The sequence below is a fragment of the Apteryx rowi genome, unplaced genomic scaffold, assembly GCF_003343035.1.
Source record: "Apteryx rowi isolate R43461 unplaced genomic scaffold, aptRow1 scaffold_646, whole genome shotgun sequence".
Lineage (NCBI taxonomy): Eukaryota > Metazoa > Chordata > Aves > Apterygiformes > Apterygidae > Apteryx > Apteryx rowi.
In genome coordinates, this window is record NW_020450923.1 from 334,047 (window position 1) to 357,194 (window position 23,148).

At 35.6% G+C, this 23,148-nt stretch overlaps 1 protein-coding gene across 1 annotated transcript in view; it reads left to right on the top strand.

Moving 5' to 3' along the window:
- Nucleotides 1-23,148, top strand: part of TMEM245 (transmembrane protein 245) — an 87,735-nt gene that overhangs the window by 23,244 nt on the left and 41,343 nt on the right. Inside the window, exons 7-12 of the mRNA XM_026084547.1 lie at nucleotides 2,398-2,567; nucleotides 13,430-13,534; nucleotides 14,763-14,845; nucleotides 16,985-17,075; nucleotides 17,867-17,965; nucleotides 21,754-21,885. Of these exons, the coding sequence (XP_025940332.1) occupies nucleotides 2,398-2,567; nucleotides 13,430-13,534; nucleotides 14,763-14,845; nucleotides 16,985-17,075; nucleotides 17,867-17,965; nucleotides 21,754-21,885 (680 nt within the window). The remainder of the gene's footprint in view (nucleotides 1-2,397; nucleotides 2,568-13,429; nucleotides 13,535-14,762; nucleotides 14,846-16,984; nucleotides 17,076-17,866; nucleotides 17,966-21,753; nucleotides 21,886-23,148) is intronic.

Here is a 23,148-nt window from a genome sequence, read left to right on the forward strand (position 1 = left end):
AACTTTTCAGCTTTTACATGTGTGGTGTTTTTTTTTAATTCTGTCTTGTCTTCAGTTCATTTTCTGCTTCTGGCAGATGTTTGGATTTTCTTACTGCATAATCTTTCTCTTCTTTTGTTCATGTCTTTCTAATAACATCTCTCTTTTATTTTTCTCTCATCTGTTATGCCCAATCATATAGCTGTAGTTATGTTAGGTTAAAAAACCTCCTGATATCACCTTTGCAATGATGGTACACTGAGTTATTTCAGAGCAGATTATTTAAATAACAGAAGGTTAGAATGTCATTTCATGTTTATTGTTTGCTTCTTGTAAAATGAAAGTTTACCCTGTTTTGGTGAGCAGCAGTTTATGCATTTACTGTCAATCACAATTCCATCATGCAAATCTTCAACCTGCAAGTTAAATGCTGGGACTCGCACTGTTTTTTTCTTTTCTGTGTGTTTGTTAGATAATCATAGTTAGAGTATTAGAGTATTCTTATTTCTTTAAGAGAATAATTCACATGTTTACCACATGGTGGTGCCAAAGGTAAGTAAAACAAATCTGAGCAAACTTAAGTGAGCGCTCAATGGACAAGAACATGAGCTATTACAGAAGGGGTTTACAGATAATGGGCTTTTGTTGAACTTTGATAAAATGCACTGTGGATATTAAAAGTTGATCTTTTGGGCTATATGTGGCATTTTCCGTATTCCCAGATAGAAGCATGATGTGAATATTGGGGGGAAGGGAGGGCTGTTTTGATGGTGGTATGTGGCAATAAGTAATGCAATTGCTTTGGAGAATACTCTCATGTAATAAAAAAGCTTTATTAAAAGTATACTTGAACTTAATTAGGCATTGTTACACATATTGCCTTTCCACAAAAAGTTATTTTAATGTGTAAGTAGAATTTTAACACCATCTGTAATTGTTGATCCACATGTGACAATTACTGTTACTGAACTCTTGTTAAAAAAATAACTGAGGGAAGAAATGATCTGAATATGATTCTCTTGCTAATAGCTTCATTTTGATTTCCTTTAGAATAATACTTTTCACTATTTGAGGATGAGAAGCACAGTGTTTTATTTAGAGGCTTGTGAATCAATTGTTCATGTCAGGACTGAGTTATGAGACCTTTGGGTCTGTTACTGCTAAATATGAAAATTAAGGAACATCAACTTAAAAGATCGCATAATTATGTTTTTCTTATATGGTATGTTTTCATCAATAGCCCCGTAAAATCAGCTGTAATAAAAATCTTTGTTTATAGTGTGAATTAATTGATTTTTCTGTTTTGATGTTATACTTGTAGTCTTAGTGGCTTTGGAAGAGTAACGGATTTTTTTTTTATTATTTTAAGTGGTGAAAGCTAAGTAATTTAAGTGATATAACATGCTGTTAAATAAAAAGGAATATGGCAGACTTTTCATGACTATTAGATAAAACCAATTAGCTTCAAAGGAAAGTTTCATAAGTTTCATACTATTTTCTTACATATTTTGATGCTTCACAAGTTTTTAATATATACTTAGTAAGGGAAAGAGTGCTTGCATTAAGGAATTATAACCATAAGCCTTATATTTCATTGCAGGTAAACAGGCATGATCTTTTATTTCTATAACTGTAATGCTACACTGTTTTAGTGTTGTTAAGAGCTCTTTCATTAACTTACAGTGGGGATGTATTTTAGGAGTATTGAAGAAAAGCTGGTCTTGGTAGCAAAATGCTTCCTTTCAGGAAAAAACTTGTAAATGTATTAAGTTGTCTGGTTTTAAGGAGCAATATGGATTTTTCTGAAGCTTTTTGTGATCATCTTCAAGCTAAGATATAAAGCTGGTGTCAATATAATATTTTTAGATTCTTAAAAGCAAAATAAATCACTAGTTGTACTTAGCTGTGGGTTTAAATAAACACTTCTTTATTGTGAATGTTACATGCATGATCTGCTGTCAGTCTTTAAAGGAAAGATACAGCTTTTGCAATGTGGAGGACCTAAAACTTAAGAATTGGGGCAGAAAAGTTTGTTTTGAGTAAGATACTATGAAGTTCTGCATATAGTATCTGTGTGGAGTCTTGTGGCATGTTATGTGCTCAACCATGTGTTACAACTGCAGTACTGAATAATGGAATTGCACCTTCTTATCCCAGGCCTTGCTAAAGTCAATTAGTTGCTTGATCATGCAGTGTGCAGGCACTTTTCTTCTGGTGCCATTTAAATTTCAAGTGGATAAGCATGTCTCTAAAGTGAATGAGGAGATTAGTACTAAAACCACTTCAAAATTCTAAAAGTGGTTTCTGATGCAAAAGAATCTTTCTTTCTTTTTATATAGGTCTTTCAGACCAGAATAGATGCGTGCTCTTATACTCCTCTGAAATCTCTAATACTTTATTTCTTTCTTTTCTTTATAGTTTGGGCACTTAAAAAACTTGTGGTCCACTTTGGAGTTTTGAACTTCATGGCAAGCCGTTGCAGTACTTGGTGGCAACTTATGGAAAATTTTGTGATGGAGCGTCAGGAAGCTCTTGCTCCACGGCCTATTAGAGGGCTTGGAAGAGTCATGCTAAAGCTTGACAGTAAGGTATTTCTACTTACTCTCTTAAGCAACTTGAAAGTTTATTTTTTGTTAACTGTGTGCTCAAATGCTTTTACTCTTAAAATAAGTGTCTGTCATTAATGGACATGTCCCTCATGTAAAAGTATATCTGTCTTATGGTGGATTTTACATCATGTCTCTTCTGTCACTGTTCACACTGAAGTACACATTTAAACTTTGTAACATAATTATSTGCAAAGCCTGACAGAAGTTGCTCTTTAAAAAGTTTTAAAGTTTTAAGGTTTTAAAAGTTTAAAAGCAGGAAACTTCCTATAGTTCAGCCACCTTATCTGATTACAAAGATATTGAAACTAATCAGCTTGAATATGAAGGATGAAATGTTCCTACTTCTGTTGTGCAAACTTAATTTTAAAAAGCAACCTGTTTCATTCTGTAAGTAGGGCTTGAGCTAGTTCAACCACACTTGTTTATACTGCATGGAAGTAGTTGCTGAACATGGTGGCTTGGTGATACTGAAGGTATTTTCTGGCTTCCCTGTCTAAAAGAAGAAAAATGTGGGGTAAGGTATTTGAGAAGTGCTGTAGAAAAAGGCTTTGTTTGCTCTTTCCCCCCGCTCCCAGCACTCACAATGCACCCACGCAGATAAAGTGCAGAGCTCCATAAAATTTATGAACCCCTGTTAGTTTTCACTTAGCCTGATAGATTACTTTATTTATAATAGTTTTGCCAGTGTACAACAATGTACTATAATTGTGCTGTCAAAGTATTCCTGACTTTCAAAAAAGCTGTTACCTTGGAGTTTCTGTAACTTAAAAGGCTGAACCCTGTAAGTATGTTTATCAGAGCATCAGCACATGGTTAAATCTGTGTGCAAGTTATAGTTCTGAATTCCTACAGGAAAAGGAAGAGCTTAAGAACAGATCTTCTAAGGGGTAAATGGATGTCAGAGATGCAAACAAAAAAGCAAATAAGTAACAGTTTCACAGAATTCGTTGCGAAGGAATTTGAAAAAGGAAAAGCTTTTGAGACTATAGCTTTGAATAAGTTAAAGGGTATCCAAAGATAGTGTGGAAGATTAATGTGTTAGAGAAGTTTACAGTAGATAAAGCTTTTTATTAACAGTTTTTATATTGGGAGTAAGAAGAATCTCTAGACATAACATTGTAATAGTTCCTGAGTTGTCAAGTCTAGTATCTTTGTATCACAGAACTATATGATATAATATTCTTCCTAAGTCCACTAAGTCTTTTTTCATTAAAGAAGTTAGAAGTTTTGTCCTTTTGTGCAGCAGTCAGCTTAAATATATTTGAGGTCAGCTTATATTCATGTTCTTGTTCCAAACTTGTTCTTTTGTTTAGATAGTTCATTTCTCCCTCTCTCCCCATTTTTAGATGACAGTCATATTCCTTCTGAATCTGTGTGGTGTAAATTAAAGCAATCCAACCTCTTCTAGCCTTTATAAGGAAGACGTGATTTTTTTGCATCATTCTGTTGTTCTCTCTAATTTCAGGTCATGTGGCTTTATTGTGGGTGACTGGCATTATGTGCAGTCTTCCCATGCTTGTCATACTAGTGCTTTTGTATGGTTTTTATGCTCTGCTGGATATGCTTATTTTGGTACATTGTAGGGTCATGGATGCATCTTTGAGAATCTGGAAAGCAATGCCAATAGGATTATAGCAGTTGTGGTATTTGTGGGGATGGGGAAAAGAGTAGCGAAAAATGACATCCTTGCAAGCTTCTGGAAGGGAAGGATAAGCTGTATTTGAGTTGAATCACCAAACATTTTGGTTTTGGTAAGCACTGTTAAAAACATTAAATGCCTTTGTGGGAAGAGCAGACTTGTTACAGCTCATCATTTAGGACTCTATCATAAGGAAAAGAAATGATTTCTTGTGAAAAATAGAGATTGAAGGATCATTTCCAATGCAATTATGTTAAATTTTTATTATTTTATCTGGACTTTTCATTCCTGAGAGCCAAAGCTGCTTAGTGATTTTTGTGTTCTGAGCTGAAGAGGAGGCTGAATCTTGGCATCAGGATATATCAGGGCTCTTGGCTAAGCACAACAAGATGTTGACAAGATCTGTTTCACATGAACATCCAGTGGTACTACTTGGTCTCTGTAAAGTGGTATGCCTACAGATCAGAAACAGTTGCACGGCTGAGAGCAAGGGTAGTAAGGAGGAGGAAAGCATCTTGGTGTGGCATGTCTTCTTCCCCCCCCCCCAAAAAAAAAAAAAAAAAAAAAAAAGGAAGCCTAGGATGCTAGCGTAGGTGGTCAGGAAAATAAACCATTGGGAGAAACTATGGACTTGCAAACTGTGAAACTATGGACTTGAAACTATGAAACTTGCACTTGCTCATGCATGCAAGTCTTTGAGCTTTACAGAACATGTCTATTTTTGGTTTTTTTTTTGTTTTTTAATAAAAGCAGTAAGAAAAAAGCTGCTATTCATCTTTCCCACTGCTCATCAACCTCTGGTTGTCTCCTTGGTAATGAGGACAAATATCAACTGAAGAGAAGTTCTGATCAAGAGGAATGAAAGCAGTGTTTCTTCTTATTTTGTGTGAAAACAATAGATCAGGTTTGCCCATATGTGCAGGCCTGGTTTAAATATGGACTATAGATACAGGATGTCATTACCATATTCTTTCAACCCTGGTTGCACTGTTGCCCCCTGGAGCTGACAGGCAGAGCAATTCAGAAATGGGAGATTTCTTGGACAAAGGAGTTAGGAAAGGGTTCCTTTTTTCATCCAACTAGTCACTGTAAAACTTAGTGTTGTGCATATTCTTACCAGCACTCCAGAACTAATAACTTGTTTTACTCTGCCTTTTTTTAAAGGTTTTGTTGTCTTCTAATGTGGTGGCTCTAGTCTTTCTTTGATTAGGGTTTGCTCAGTAGTTCAACAGCATAGCCAGCAGTACAAGTCCATGCGCTAACTTTTAATTAATTAGGTTTGTGCTTGTTTTCCCAATTTTTGTATTAATAGATGCGTGTTTTCTGGTAGATTTGAGTGAATCACATAGTTGTTATATGCTCCTTCTAGATACAGCATACTAGAATTTTATATATGGAGGATTGGGTAAAATCAAGGTTTGGTTCTTCTGGTGCCAAGTTTAATGTATAGTTAAAGCATGCACAGAAAATGGGCAGAATCTGTACTGGTGCATGTATTATCCTAGGAAATACTCCCATGGACGTCTAAGTTCTTATATAAATAGTTTTCCAATAAAATACTGGAAAAGTGGCTGTAGTCTTATTAATTTAGGGTGACTTGAACATTTGAATTAAGCCATAGCCTATTTTTAAATGTAGATTGATCATATTTATAGAATCACCTTAAAAGTCAGTATCAGTAAGATAAAAGGCATGTAAGGGCTCCCAGATGTTGTATTTAACATTAATGACACTGATTTTTATTTTCGACATGTAGTGCTTTTTCCTAGTTATTCATCATTTAATTCCAAGAGGCTGAAATTACATAACAACACCTTTCACATTCTTAGTAATAGCTCAGGCTAGAATTGGAGCTCTAGCTTTTGTTGTGTTGTAGCTACCGAGTGGAGAAATATAGGCTTGATCTACTTTATTTTGCAAAATGAACCTGATATAAAGTGGATTTTAATACCAGTTTATGCTAAAATAAGATGAAAGGCAAAGGTATGTTGTTGAGTCTGTAAACAGCTTTTCATTTTTTTGCTGATAAATTATTTCTTAGGAGAAGAGGTAAAATAGAAACAAATATACAGTGTCATTCTGAGGCTTTTGAAGCTTTGTCACTGCTTTCCACTGCTGCTGTTCTTTCTGTGGCCACACAAGCACATAGAAAAACTGTGTGTGTGACATGTTTTATTTTCAAACTTCCTGATGTTCATGTTTCTTTGTAAATCTGCTTCTTGCTTTTGATATTAACATTTGCATTTTTATTACTTTGTAAAGTTCTTGGGTTTTGTTCAGTGGGAACTAATATGAGTTCTAGCCATTGGTGAAAACCCTCATTGTAACTAAGAGTTTAATGATCTTACCTTGGTTTAAGGAGGAACAAACTTCACTTATTTGATCTTAACTTCTAAAACAGATAAATAATAAAGCTTTTCAGTGTTGTAGTTATGCTGCTAACTGATCAGCATGACTGAAATTAGAGTATAGTCATACAAAAAATGGACCTTAAAATGGGTGTAGTTGAGTGGCTTGGGTGAGAATTAGTAAAGAAAAACAACTGTAGTATAACGGGCGATAATTTTGAATTGAGAAGTGCACAGAACCATCTGGAGAGTTGATAAAACTATGATATGCATAGATTTATTTGATCTACAATCTGCTGGTGTGTATTTATCAGGCTTAATTATATATTTGATATCTCTTCTTATATTGTGTCATTGAATGTGAATGCTGTCATATGAATAGGGTACTAAAAACAAATAAAACTTGTTTAACAATAGCTAATATAATAAGGGGGTTTGAAATATAAGTAAAGCTGCCTCAATGGGAGCATTAATGCAATAAACAAGTATCTCATATCAAGTCTGGATGTTTCGGTAACATGCCCTTCTCAAAGTACTCTTACAAATACTGCTCTGAAATGTGAACTATTATATCTCAGTATAATTAAACCGGAATTGCCTGAGCCATGCTGGTATCTCTGTTAATATTGTTAAGTTGTTATTATTTGTTATATCCCTCTGTCTCAAAAAGTGTGTGTTAATAGTAAAATCTAGATTCTTGCATTAGAACTTTTTATAATCTTTTCTACCTATTGCAATTTATCTTTGGGTCTGGAACAATTTCATTTTCATTCTGTGGATGACTTTACCTGTTTCATTACTTTTTTTTTTTTCTCCTTCTATTACTGCATTCTTCAATAATTTTCCACTGTGTTCTTGTCTTTTCTTCCCCTCTTCTTCCATCTTCCCCTGCCACTGACAAGCTGTGGCACTGGCTTAATAAGAAGGTAAATAAACGGACAAATTGTGATACCAACTAATGAATTCTGCGGGGATTTTTTTGCAGCATGAACACTTCTTAACATGCCTTGCTTCTTAGTTTTCTCTCCCAAATGTTTCTTTTCCAGCTCTTGATATAAGCTACTGAAGGTCATATAATTCTAACTGAGCTGTTGTCTTTTACTAAAATAAATGCAGAGTTAAATGTTCTGTGCAGCAGAATACTGCATTAGCCTTTCAAGTGTTAGAGTTTAATTTAGTAGCACTTTTATTTAAGAAAGGTTGATCTTTACCTGCTCCCTACTTGTATGCGTAACAAAGCCAGTTTTCTGCCTGATTAGAGAGCTGTTCTCTGCTCAGGGAAAGCCTCAGTTAACTGAATTAACAGGGGAGTGGCAAGAGTCAGGACCTGAAGTACAGTTGTAAAGTTAGGAACCTAAGTGCTTGCAAATAGTGCATTGACTGGCTTCAGTAAATGCTATTAATCTTTTAGCTTTGAAGTGCCAAACTGGCTTTTAAATGTTTTAGTATAGCATGAGTGAAATGAGAATACCCGTAGTCTCAGAAATGCTGATTGTAAAGATGGTGAAAGGAAAGTAAGGGAAGTGATGGCTAGTAAAAAAGAATAATAATTAAAGCAGTTATAGTATAAAGCAAGTATAGTTACAATAATTTTTCTTTTGTGTGGTTTTTAAAAGTATGCGATGTATGTGGAGTGTACTCCTCAGTCAACCTGGATTGTCTTAGTCCACTGGGGTTAATGATATTGTTTTTTGGGAACAGTCCATGAACCTCTAAAAGGCTCTTTGAAGCAGTTAAACTAGGGTATATAGGTGGTGTCTGCTGTGGATGATGGATGAAGAATAATGTTGCAATCAATGTGTAGGCTGAACAGTTATAATTATTTTTGAAAGTTTGATCTTCACTATTTAATCAGTGAGCTCACAGTATTTTGGGGGAAAGCTCTTTGTGAACAAGAGGGTAGAGTTGCTTGTTTTATAATTCAGAGTTATAATTGTTCAGTAAGAGGGCAAATTCAGAAAGTTCTTTTGTCTTTGAATATAATTTGGTTGTTTTAAATTTCATTTTGATTTCTTGACTTTGAAATGTTTGTGCAATGATATGTGAGAGATTATGATCAATAAATATGTGCAACCATAACTCTTCATAAAAATTTTGCTTGTCTGTTAGGGCAGCTTAGGTGAATTACAGTGTTCTCTGAGTCACATTAGAAAGTTCAGTCTCAACTACTTTTTTTTTTTTCTCGCCTCTGAGGTTGTTGTTTGCATGTTTTGAAAATTCACTTATGTGGGTCATTTTTTTTTCCTTAATATTGATGCATTGTAAAAATAATTGCCCCTTAATCACTTTGAACTCTAAGGTGGCTGGGTTTGTTTTAGTTTGGAACTTTGCATTATTTCACCAAAACATGTGGATATAACTTCTTAAAAGACTTTTTGGTGCCTAGGACCTATTTTTTGAAACTATTATTTTACTTAGTTTCACAGGAAGAGATCCTTAAAGTGATATAAAATAATCAAGATCAAAAGTTAAAGCAAAAAATTGCTTTGTAAACTACATCATGTTCTTGAGGGTGTGTGTATATATATATATAATACATACATACATACATACACACACACAGACATATATCAATCAATATATATCAATCATACTCTAACAGATGCGAAGAAAGGAAGAGATTGTTGCTCAGAACACCAGATGTGATTAGAAGGTTGATGCCTTTTGGTACTTTCTCTTTTTGCCTTTCTCTGAAGGCAAGTACTTGTGAGAAAACTAGCATAAGTTTCAGGTGATGCACTGAGAACCTGGAAATGTAACACCCAGAGGCAACAGAGTTTGAAATATTAGTTGGTTATGGCTGCTAGTGTGAGACCTTAGCTTTTATCTTCTTGTTTTAAGAGCTTCAGTCAAGGAGCTGCTTTAAACTCTCTTACTTGCTTTAAAAGAAAAATATATATAATCACATATTTAACATGGCTTAGTAGGCCAAAGCTTAGCATAGGTTCAGCTGGACTAGCGTGATTTGTTCTTTATGATATTGTCTATAGCAGGAGTCTTTAGAATTTATTTTTAAATGCTGTTGCTGATGGAGGGATGCTGGTATGAGCAGGCCTCAGAGCTCTTGTAGACAGTCCTCCACTTTTTCTGGCTTGGTTACTCATCTGACTCATTTCAGCGTAACCCTGAGATGTGTCTTGATTACAGGTTTCCCCTTATTCTTGTCAGATGATATTTATAAGATATCCTCAAATATTAACTGAATTAAAGGAAAATGTTAACAAATCTAATGCATTAAAATAAATGGAAAAAATTAGATACTGAAACAGCATTAAAAATAGTCTTTGATAATTTCATGTAGAATTACAAATGAAATGGGTATGATGGTATGCTTTATTGCAGGGGGTAATACAGTAGATAAAACATGTTAGAGTTGTTAGTGTCTGGCTATGCAGTGTGAGGACGTGAAAATAGGCATTCATAGATAATGTATGGCACTGCATAATGTGGTAAATCTGTCTAGATAGGATGTTTCTCAATAGTTAAGCGTGAGCTCTGGTTTTTGTTACAGCTCATGGTGATACAATGTCAGAGTATCAACATCTGTAAGTTGAATGCTGAGAGAAGCCTTTTAACAGAGTTCAACTCAGTTTAAAAATGTTTTCTACTTTAAGCTAAATTAAAAAAAATAAAAAATAGTTGATACCTTCCCTTCAAAACCATGATAATTAAGGACAGATTTTTTTTTCCTTTCTTTTTTCTGGACAGTCTTATCACTAATCAGTAACATTTCAGTTTGGTTTTACAAGTGTGACCTTCTGTAGCTTAGGAGCCTGGCTTGCCTTTACCATTGCATCATTTTGGACGTTGTGGCAGTGTCAGCTTCTTGCCATTGACTAACGGTTAGATTAGAAGCTTGGACCTGAATTTACAACTTTATGATCTGTGACTGATACACAGTGTTTAGTCAGTGTATGTTTGTATTTGTGTGCATGCCCATGATTTATTAGAAGGGTGTAAATGGAGGTCTGGCAGGGTTGGAGTGACAAGTTTGGACCTGATTCAGTGGTAAGTATAAGCAGAYGGGGATTTTACACTCTAACTTACATGTAGTGACGTAGCACTTATGCCTTATTTAGCATGAGTGTCCCAGAGGAAAGAATGGGGAGTTAATAGCAAACAACTCAGAGGAGAGGGAGTAAATGTAGCCCTAAATGAACACTGTGCTTCTGCTTTTACTTCTGCAATACACAATCCAGTTCAGACCTCTCCTCTTTTCTGTCTGTACCAGTTGTATAACTTGGATCTCAGGGCAGTGGTGAGAGATTTGATTGCACTTGCTACCTGTAGGCATACCAGAGCTGGCTTTAATCCAGGTTGCTTGGGCTAGCTGCCCAACTGAATAAACACAAGGTGGGCTTGCATGGCTGAGGCTGCTGTCTGTGCTGGTGCAAAATCACTGCTGCTGTTACTTAACTAACTAGATTAAAGGTAATTTGGGCTTTACCTGTGCTGCAGCCCCACTTCAATGGCAGTGTAGCCATACTTTGACCTACAGTAAGGAGTGTCAAAAGGTCCCTGCTGGTCATACTCCAGTTCAGTGATCCTCATACCAGTTCAGAGTCGGTCCTCATTCCTGACCTTTTGGAGCTTCATCATCTTCCAGTAATTGCTACAAGTGTGAATCACCTAGAGCAGCCCACTTTAGCTGCACTGAGACTCCATCTGTTGGAGACCCCTCACACAACTAGTGAGAGTAGCATTTTTGGAAATCTCTCTGATATACTTGCAGTTTCTTGGGTTCAGTGAAGCTGTTTAAGGAGCTATATTTAAGACTGATTAGCAAGGTTTTTTCATCCCTAACACAGAAAGGAAATAGTGGTAGGTTTGGATTTCCTCTGATCCTTTCTAGAGTTTTCTCTGAACCTCAGTCTATAAGGTGCAGCCTTTGTTAACTAAGAAATAACCAGGGCAGTTTTAATTTTTTTTATATAGCTTTGTTTTGAAGCACATACCATAAAATTTCCCTCCTCTGTCCGTCTACCATTTTTCAGTGATATTTTCTATTTCTGGCCTTCAAAACAGTGTTTTGTATTTCTTGTTTCTCTTACTTAATCCTTAGATGTATGTAAAGTTTGGAAGGGCACAGCAAATTCTGTTTACAGTTTCGGTTCTTAGGAGGTAACAGCCCTAAGTACAGGCTAGTCAGAATATTTCAGAAAGCTACTGTACTGCTAGAGATGGGTGATGGGTGTAGCACTGGCGAGGTCTCTCTCATGGCTGAAACATTTCAGCAATGGTGGAAAAATTTTTAAAATGTCCAGGATGCAAGATTTTGCAGGTTACTGCAGGTTTGCTGAAATTCTTTTCTTCAGATCATAATATAGTGCAGATTTTGTTACAGAAACTTACAGGCTCAGCACTTGCTTCTATTTAAAGGATTTTGCTTTTTTTTCTAGTTTTCTTCACAGTTCTGAACAATGGTTCTAAAATGCGGAGTATAATTCTTGTGATAGATTAAACTAAGGAGTTGGTTGTAAAAGAATCCAAAATTGAGGAGGGGAGGGAAGCTTAGTATGCATTAAATACTCAGATGCTATGGGGTTAAGTACCCCCCCCCCCCAAAAAAAAAAAAAAATCCTTACTATTTGTTTCAAATAAGAGATACAACTTCAGCTTTAAGCAATTTGGTCATCACACAGCAGTCCACGGTATTGGTTCCATGGCCAGTTTCACATGTAGTGGTAGGGCAAATAAGGGAGGAAGAACTAATGTATACCATCAGCAATTACTGTAGCAGTTTTGTAAGAGCACTAACTAAAAAGTTACCAGCTGAATCCCTGAATATATAACTTGCGTTCATTTGGAAAAACTTTATTCTCCTGCGCTTTGTCTTTGACCTTAGTTGTCCTTTAAAGCACAAATTTCACAGTTTTATATCTTCTGCTGTTTTTTCCTGCAGTAATGCTAGAATAAAAATAGCTTTGGTATTTGAACCATAGAAGCTAGAAAAACCTATTTGCTCACACTTGCATGGGCTTTCACAGCTTTTTCTGTAAGCAGACAATTTGTGTATGAGACAAAGCTCAACTTGTGCTGTGCTAGAGTCCTCTCTGCACAGTCATGTGGCCAAACAGTTTTAATGTTTTGAATAGCATCAGCACAATTTCTCTAATCTTAAGCGGTACCACTGTTTGTGGACATGTATAGAATGTGCCTTTCCATAAACCAACAGAACAACATTTACGCCTGTTTCTTGTATCAATAGGTTTAACTGATTCATGTGTAATAATGAGAAACTTTTCAAGGTTGAAAGTAGATAGAAATATTCAGTGCTGACTAATTGGCCTGATGTTTAGTAGTGTAGAAAACAGTCCCTCTTGAGGTGGAAGGTGATGAGCAGCTTTAAAACTTTTGTTACTTGCAGAAATACGTCATTAATGATTTAGATGGCTACTAGCTATTCAAGTTTGAAAGTCGTGGTTGTACTTCACAGTACACCTTGATGGTTTCCCAGTTCTGTGCAGGTAGTATCTGTAAGTTTTAAAGCTGCTTAAAGAAAAGAAATAAAGATGAAAAATCTAGGTTTGTAGTTAAAATGAATGCTAGCCTCTCTAGATCTTTTAAGTAAATGTTGAATTATTGCTTGCTTTGCAGAGAGCTTGCTATGTCTTGTGGTAATGTGTAAATGTTGTTTGCAAAATCACATGTCATACCATGACCTTAATCATGCTAACATCGCTTGTTAATTGTTCATTTCCAAGCTTGGGCGTAAATACTGTTTGATTAGAGTCTGGTTTTTGCAGTCTGGTTGTAAATAAAGGTAGTAGTACTGTCAAATAGCACCTAGTATTGCTTTCATTAAAGGTTGATTTACATGCCATGACTACTACTTTTTTCTTTTTTCTGCACAGATGATCGTTTGGTTGGAGAAAATGCTAGATAAAATAATTAGCATTTTCATAATATTTTTGCTAGTCATAGGAACCCTTCTGCTAGCCCTGCTCCTTACTGCAAAGGTACAGTGCCCTAAGAAATGTAATTACAGAACTCACTTTAAAAGCTGAATGAAAGTTACTGACATTTGTGCAAAATTGTGTAGCTTGAGGAATTTTTTGATCTGTGTAGCAACTAAATGGTCTGTAGTTGAACTTACTACCGTTCTAAGTGTTCACTCTCTCTGTGTATATGTGTGTGTTATATATAAGACAAAACAAATACATAGACATTCGGCAATAGGAAATTTATTCTAGTAATATAGTTAATAGCTTATATATTACAGTAATAGATTTGGTTTTTGTCCTGTTACCGTTTTCTTTTTGATGGCAGAACTACTTAGAATTTTTTTCACTTTTAATTTACTTTGCATCAGCAACATATTTGCAAAATGCTTAAGGTGTATGTTTTGTGTAATTGCCCATAATAACCTCATGGTATCATGTTTTAAGTTTAAATGTTCTGAGATTCATGATCAGGTTTTTTCTTTTTTTTTTTTTTTTTTTTTTTTTTGGTTTGCAGTTGGGATTTTTCTTGCTCACCAGAAGAGGTCATTCATGTCACACTTTTTTTATTTTATTAGAACTGTGTCCACGCTTGAAACAGTTGATGGTGATTGAATGTTTTGCTCAAATACAGTTACAGAACAAACAGATGGGTTCTAATATCAGTCTCCTTTCTCCAAACTGTAGGCTTAAAGAATGTGGGGTACTTAAAATTGAAAGCTTTTAAAAGCTGCGTAAACGTTCCCACCTAAAGCTTCCCTGTATCTACCAGGAGAACGTTAAGATATTTATCAATGGTCTTTTATCTCTCTCATTGAAGAATTAATTTGGTAAGGCATTTTGTAACATGACTGATCATGTCAGAGCTGAACAATCATTAATTTTTACATTTCTTCGTTCTGTGGCTCAAAATATATTTGAAACTGTGCTTAGTATTTTAGGACTTGTCCTGACAGCACAGCTGTATTGTTAGAATCTTTTCCACAGATGATAAGCTATAAATTACTATTTGCTATTGCTAGTCACATAGTATGTGACCAAAACTGTCAAAAGAGGCTGATGATTTTTGCATTGACTGCTTTTCTGAATTAATGGTGCTTCATTCATCATAATGGGTTATCTGTGTTGTAAGAGTTGCTCTTTAAAGTATTACAACCTTCCCCCCAGCCCAAAATGGAGTCCTTTCTGAATGCAGAAAATGTTCGTTTGCATTACATAACATTTCTCCTCTCTATATTTAATCTAGGTACATCAAGAGAGTGTTCACGTGATTCAAGTCACTAGCAGCTTGATCAATGAGACAGTAGCCAGTCACCCAGAATGGGCAAAGTAAGAATGCTAAAGTTAAGTGAATATTATAGGGTGAACAAACAAGCTTCTGGGTACTCTTGTGCATAATTTTTAATTTAAAAAGTCTTATAAGTGAACAGAAATGAGGGTGACTGTTGCAGGCAGATGTAAAAGCTGAACTCTCAGGCAGCAGCAATGTTTCTGCATTACTCTAGAGGAGTGTCATGTGTCTCATCTGAGGACTGTTTGGACTTTGGAAGCACAGCTGTATGAAGCTCTCCAGCTTTCCAGATATATAGTGTAGAGAATAAAGGGTTTAACATTCTTCTCCCTTTTACCTGGGGGATGGGGAGGAAGTAATAGGGACACTCTAGAAGATTGTGGGATGAGAGCAGAGTTATTTTTAAAATGTAGAGAGCTGGCTGCAGAATGTCTTGGAGGGAACAGAAGTAGTTGAAGAAAACCTTTTTGAAGTGGACTGAAAAAAAGTTCAAGGGTGGAAAGAATGATGGATGGGGGAGAGTTTTGTGTGAATCGGTTGGGAAAGACTGTTCATGTTAAGAGATGTGTATCGTGTATGCAGTGGGAAGATTGTAGATTACCATGTATATAATGATGAAAGCGAACAGCAAGGCAAATATTAAGGGATGGAGAAAGTCATGAGAGAAATAAATGGATGTAGAGAACTATTGAGGGCATACTGGTGGGCAAAGGACTGACTGTGTGAATAGCGGGGGGAATAGGCAAGACTGAAGAGTGATTTTGAAGGAGGGATGTTCAGGTTTGCTTTTCTTCTGCTTCAGCTAAATAGACATTGAATGAAGGTGGGGTGCATGCACTTACCTTGGCAAAAAAGATTTAGTCTCTTGGGCAAGAATGGTTGATTGTCAAGGGCACTCTAAACAAAAGCAATGATGGTTTAATAGGATTGAAAGAAAKCACATGTTTTAATATAAGAGCAGGGGAAAATTTCAAAAATAGGGCTAAAATGATATAGCTCATAAGTATTGCTAAAGCACACATTATTATAGCATTTAAGTAATCACAATCAAGAGAAGAGAAAATACTTAAAAATGCATTTGTTTATTTCTTCATGGCATCCCCTCTGTGGTTCAGCCTTTCTATTTTGCTGTAAGATGGAAATAAGTAGAACTAATGAAAATGGAAGTTTGACTGTTGGAGAAGCTTATGCACATAATGAAAATATTAGAGTACTATTTAAGTAATTAGCAGAATGCTAGCTAAAGCATTTGCCTTCAAATTAGCAGAATTTTAGCTAAGTATTTGCCTTCACATATGAAGTGTCCAAGACACTATCTTTTAATTCATTAGAAATAAGTATACCTCTTGTCTAATCCATCGAGCTTCGGCTTATGCTACGTTTGGAGGCAAGTGACTGAAAGGTCTTGGAATTCTGATGTAAAACACTTCAAGAGTTATATGACAGAAAAGTTTCCCTTTTGATGTTCGATCAGGCGAATGATGGCAGCAGTTTTGGTTCCCGGATGCTTTCTTGTTTATGAAGGGCTGCATCATTTCAGCATGTGTCATTGAATCAAGACGTAGAAAGTGGAAGCAGAGAACATATGCCCTGTATTCACAGATGCTGAAATGCTGGCAACTCAGTGGGTGTCACTTTCAAGTGACATGAAGGTTCCTTCTTCCTTAGCTCTGCAGAAATTTGAGAGCAGATAGTTTAGTGGGGACTTTGAAATAACTGGTGCCCAAACTTGTTGCTTCATCCTGTGCTTGTTCAGGTAAACCACATAGCAATTTGTATTTGGCTTGTGATTCAGAAGATTGTCTTTGCAACCAGAAAAGGAGTGCTTCATACAGTATTTTCAAAAAACTAGAACAGCAGGAAAAGTTTTAAGACTGTAATGTGAATGACAGGTGTATASAGATAGAGGAGCAAGATCTCTTTTTTTTGAAGAAGTTGAGTTTAAGATAAAGTTTCAGGAACCTTATTGAATTGTTAATGTAATGACATATCCTAGATTGAATTGTTCTTTGCTTGTTAAAAAGTCTGCTCTTTGACAAGCAGAAGGAAATATTCTAGTTGTAGTATGTGTAACTGTGTGTTTGTTTCAAAATGTTAATTTGGAATGTGTTTCAGGCATAATGAAATGGGTAAAATATGTAGCAGATAACTTTGTTTTCCTTCTTTAAAAAAATTAGCTGGCTCCCGGAAGCCCAGGTTATTCAGAAGGCACTCAATTCAGCAGCTAATAACGTATATCAATATGGCCGAGAATGGATTACACATAAGGTAAGAGTGAAAAAAAAAAAAACAAACAGAAAACTTTTTCTTGTTTGTTTTGTTTTAGTGTTTTAGTTTCTCTGTTTTATAAAAATAAATAAAATGCATTTCAATGTTTTTTGTGGTTAAATGTTTTGCTAACAGATCTATTCTTTCCAGTCTCTGGTCTGTGAGTGAAGGAAGGGAAGATTTAGGAATGACTTCAATAGTTTATCTGCTGGGAGGAGTATTTATTTTTAAGAGCCAAAAAATCTATCATCATTTTTATGAGACAGCCAGTGAAAAATAGAGCAAATAAAGATGCGTAGTTATTTTTTTTCATCTGGCTCTAGTTGTTCAGGTTTAGAAAATTTAGCTTTTTTTCCTTCTACCAGTATTCTATTTTTCTCCGTGGGCCGTATATAGTAAATTGGTTCTTGGTTAATATTTTTAGGAGACTTTGCCAGGATCCTTATTTATACATTTTGGTGTCTAGCATGTATCTCAAATTATTTAACATATTTACTCTAAAGAATACCAAGGATTTTGGATTAAGCGTTTTGGAGATGGCACTGATTTTTCAGTGCAGAAAGAAGTCCTCATAGTTTAATGTAACAATGTTTTTGAAGGTAAAATCTGCATGTTAAGAACCATTATGTCTGAAGTATATGTTGCATATTAATACGTAGTGGTGTTTTTAATTATTTGGTTTTGAACCAGGTCTTTAAGGACAATCTTATGTGAATCATCTGGCTTTGAGTTCATCTTTGGATACTAGCTTCATTCTGTTCTGTGTAATAAAAGATGTCTATGTATTGTAGCTCCACAAGATTTTAGGAGAAAAAGTGAACAACACTGCTGTGATTGAAAAACAAGTGCTAGAGCTCTGGGACAGGCTTTATCATTCTTGGTTTGTGAAGGTGAGTAACTTGCTTAAACAGTACCTATAAAGTATCATTTACTAATTTGAGATATTTATGATAAATATACATTTCTGAGAAACAGATTAGCAAAAAGCTTGGAATGCCAAGTAAAGGTCATAATAATCACAAGTTGGTCAAAATTTCAAATGTGTAAGACAGGTCATTCTACAGTTCCAGTTTGAGTACAGCTGATCTTAACTCTTAAGTAATCTGTCTTTTTATCTATGCCACTTAATTTATACTTTGTTCGCTTCTTTATATTTTGTATTTCATAGTTTAGAGCTTCTGTTGAATTTCTGTCCTCTTGAAAGGTTAGGAAAAGGAAGCTAGTATTCTGCATGATTTGTGCAACTTGTGAGAAAGAAATTATCCTTTCCCTTTAACAGCTCTTTTGCAAATAGTACTACCATTGTTATAATGGGTTCTGCACAGTGAGTCTTAAAGTTCATAGGAGTTGAATTGTTTTCACGCAGTCAGTGCTGTTTGCCTTTTAAAGGAAAAAGCAAGCAAATCATTAGCCATGGTGTAGCGGCAATATCAAAAGCCAAAACTCATACTCTTGTATTGTTTCTCTATACTTAATACACTATCATTTTGATTATTTAACACTTATATGATCACTTGTAAAGTACTTCTAATGTTCCAAGGAGTTCTTCATATTGGAAGAAGTAAGGGTTTTCAGTATAGTGATCAAAGTAATAGGGGAAAAGAATCAGTTATTTCTTCTGGCAAGCTAATGTTCTGGAAGAGCATGTGATTTGGAAAGTGCAGTAGTCCGAAGTGGCAAGTTACAGACATTTTTATTTTACTGAATTTTTTTTTTCAACAGTCAAAAAAGTCCTTTCATAAATAAAAGATAGGTGGCAGTGGACTTTGTTACTGAATAAAAGGACAGTGAAAAAGGCAAGTAGTGAACTGTTGCAGTTAAATGGCAAGACTGTCTGGTAAGTCAGGGGATACTGAAGCAGAAATCCCAGCCCTGAATTTGACTCTAATTAAGCCAGTATATTGGATGTATATGGCAGCAAGCAAGCATGAGGAGGAAAAGAGCCAAAGCAATTCTTTGAATAGTTTCAAAGCTATGTCATTCTTTACTAACAAAGAAACAAAGTGGAAAAAGGGGAAAGCCAAAAGAAGAGTTGTTAAACGCAATGGGTCACCAGAGATTACAGAGCACTATTGAGCAATATGGGAGTGCTGAGGAGAAATTAAAGCTGTACCTACAATACGCTTTTCTGGACTTGAGTACTCAAGACTATTTGGTGTTAAATGCCTGATCAAGAAAAGCCCCTACTTTTGATACAGCTATACTGATAAACCTGTACTATTATAGTCTGCTTATCAGATATACCATGGCACTGTATTGTGTCAGTAGGACTTTGTGTTGCTCCGTATGTGCAAGAATATGTTGCTGGTGCAGCATGTAGCACAGATTATGTCTATGCTAATAGCAGTATGTGATTTTTTTTTTTCTTTTTTTCTGCAGTTATTATTTGAGGGAACACTGTGAGGCTTCTGTTCTGTAGGTGCTCTTCTGTTAGATTAACAGCTTTCCTAGCAATCAAAATGGCAGAAAGAGCTGCAGATACAAACTGATGCTTGTTGTCTCTGGTCTTGCCCTCTGTTCCTGGGGCTACTGTTTGCACACTGGGGACCTTGTCTTACCATTGGCATGCTAGGGTGCAACTGCTCATCTGCTGGCTGCAGGTAACTGCTCTAGAGTCCATTTCTAATCTCACCCCTTCTACCCCACGCTACATCCATTTTGAAATGTCATATGTGGGTACTTGTCACCTGGCTATCTCCTTCTGTAGTATTGCCAGAACTATGTGTGGTCTTTCAGAGTATCTGAAAACTAGTAAGGTAGATGTTATTCCAGTGTACAGAACATATCTACCATGTCTGTCTCTCAGTATGGCTTTCAAGCTCCTAACTATTTCGGTTGTATGAGCATAATAATTAAACTTCATTTTTGAGGCCTGCATAGTGTTGCTCTAGTCTGCAGGTGACTGAAAGAACTGAGCTCAGTTGATACTTTTCCATGAAAGCTGTAGAACTGAACTATGAAACGGAAGAATTGCCCAAAAAGTGTGGATTGTTCCACTAACTGCAACTGCCTGAGCAGGTCAGTAGAGAGCAGATATATATTTTGAGAAGTCCTAGAGATGGTGTAAGAGATTAATTACCACCCGGTAATTAATACCGCCTGGTTACGTGTATCCAATAGATTGGTTAGAGTAAAATAATAAATAATAAATCACATGGAAGATAGTGGCATAACTCTGTTATTCAATGCATCTCCTTCAAGGAGAAAAATCCTGTCTTGCTAGCTCATTAAGGGTTTTTTGTATGTTTGGCTGGTTGAGTTTTTTTAAGATCTATTGAATTTGCTAAAGGGAAAGCAGTTGACAATTTCCTTGGATCTCTCACTTAATTATACTTGATCAACACCTGAGGCCCTAGGTGCTGCAACAGTACAGTTGATGAATGACAAAATTCAAAATGGGAATTAGCAGAAATGTAGCCAACTTTGTAAATGGCACGTAGTTCTTCCGGTTATTGACTAGAGAGGTCTTTGAAGATAAGACAGAATGAGAAAAACAGAAAATAGGTGCGATAAAGTTGACAAATAGAAAGGACCTATGGGAGGGAAATTCCTGACTACTCATGTGTTTCTGATCTAAATAAACTGTTAGCTCAAAAGCGACACCTCTGTGCTCCTGTGGATTATTAAAGTACTTTGCTTGTACATCATAAGGTGTAACGATGCGTGAAGGGGGAGAATTAGTAATAAGCAGAAAATTCAATGCTGTTACATGAATTAGTGCAGTGACTTCACCTGGAATAATAGTTGCTATGTATGTCAATAAAGATTCTGTCATTTTGGATGCAGGATGGTAGGGTTAAAAGTTTTGTAGAATCCTAAGAAAAGGAGTGGGATGCTTATAAATTTCAGAATTCAGAATTTAAGAAGGTTTCTTACTATTAAAGATTAGGATGATAGCTGATGTAATCAACAGGTTGGCCTACATTGCTTACAGCAGAATTTTGGCATCCTTCTCTGAAACGTTTGTCTCAGTCCCAGACTAAATCTGAGAGTTCCGTGCTAAACTAGATGGTAATCTGGTGTGATCCAGTGGCAATTTTGGACAACAGGCAACTTCATAGTTAGGTTAAAGCTCCTTAAGGAAGTAGCTGTTGTTTTTATGGCCATTTCTTCTTGCCTTACTGTAGTTGCAATTATTTTATTGTATTGCCAGAAGAAGTTCTCTGTGTTTCCAGTTTTGCTTTTAGCTTTTGCATGATTGAACTTTGCCAATGGAGAAGTAGACACTAGTCATGAGAAAACTGGTGGTTTTGACTTGCCACTTGTTTTCTGTTGTGGGTTGTATTGAAAAAAGTTAAATGTTGCTAACAGTAAATTGTGTGGGCAGTAGCTGAAATCATTTCTTGTGTGCTTTCATAAGGAGCAAGATTATTACAATCACCTTGGTCAAGCTGTAGTGCTAATGTTTAGCTGGGATGAATCAGTACAATATACAAAACTAACTATAGGGGATAACTTTAACTATAGTTTTCTGTCAGCTTTTAATTTTTCAGGTGTACAGAGAAACACTTTCTTCCAGGTATTCCAGGTATTCTTGAAAATGTAAATAAAAGCAGCTCTAAGTTTTTAAATGCGTGTTGTACATGTTCTTCATTAAGAAAACCTTAGTCTTTGATTTTTCTCACTTCTGTGTATTGCTCAAAAGTCTGGTATCTTTTAAATCTTTGTCTCTTTTAAGAACATAACACATTCTGGAAGACATAAAGGACACAAATGGCATATAAACCGTCAGAACAGCTGGCTTGGTGATATTCTGGACTGGCAAGATGTTGCGTCATTTGTTCATGATAACATTGAGACGTTTCTTTCGGTATGTATCGTACATCCTTATTAACAAAATAGTCTCATTTTAACTGATGCTAATTTCTCCTTTGATTACCACTAAGGCTATTTTTAAATAACACTCAAATACATGGAATACTATGGAAACAGTGTTAGTGTTACTTAAATTACCTAAGCAATTATTGTAAATCTACTTAGAATATCATCATGCAAGCAAGCAGAATCAATTGTGATGAGGAAGCCCTTCGGATTTCAACATCTGCATTAATATTAGCTTACCAAACTTCTCCTTCCCAACTGAGATTGTTACTGTAGGATTTTGTGTGGCCTGCACGTTGGTTTTAAATATTTCACTTTCTGTAGTCCACTCTTATTTCTTGGAGGTTGTTAGTAGGAATTTCTCTTGCTTCATCTGTCTTTCCTAGAAATTGTGATATTTGCCAAATTTTCTTCAGCCTTGTTTTTTGGTAAATTGTATGCCTAGTGCAGAGTTAATGGCATTTATCTAAATAAAAGTTTAAAAAAAAAAAATCCACTTGTCAAAGTTATAGTTGAAGAAAATATCATGAGGTGGTGAGAGCGATATATATCTCTTTTGTAGTCTTTTTTTTCCCTCAAATTATCATTCATTGGGTTGAAAGCAGCTTATTTCTTTTTTTATGAAAGTTCTGTGGAGAATGAAATTAATATTTTACACTGTGTGAATCCCTGAATTAATGCACTGGACCTTTCACCTCATGGGGAGGAAAAACAGATTGAAATCAATCCAAACTGAAGCAACTGAAGGGTGGTTTTTTTTGTTTGTTTTTGTTTTTTTTTTAAGAATGTTAAGTCTAGAATTCTTAACCTACAGAATCCATGATACAGTTCCTCTTTGACTTGAGCTGCTGTTGTAAAACAAAATATCTTCAGGTTAATATTAAACTGTTCTGGAAAAATAATATTTATATCTAACCTGCCACACAATATTGCTGTGGGTGCAATTTAAGCTAGTATTTACCTCAAGGCTGTCCTTGATTTTTGACTAATGGGCATGTGTTCGTTCTGTTCTCCCTGCACTGCTGCTTAAGTGGTTATGTATTCTGTTGTAAAAGAAATGTGGGTCAAAAAGTTGAGAGAAACTTCTCATTCTAGTGAACCTTTTTTCAGTTAATAGTGAAAATCCTGTTTAACCCTTTCTCAGTGTTGACTATGCAATTTTGAGGCACAGTTATAAAATGCTTAACACATCATCATTTAAAATCAATATGCAGTTTCCTTCTAGGCAAGAGGGATAGAAGAGAAACTACAC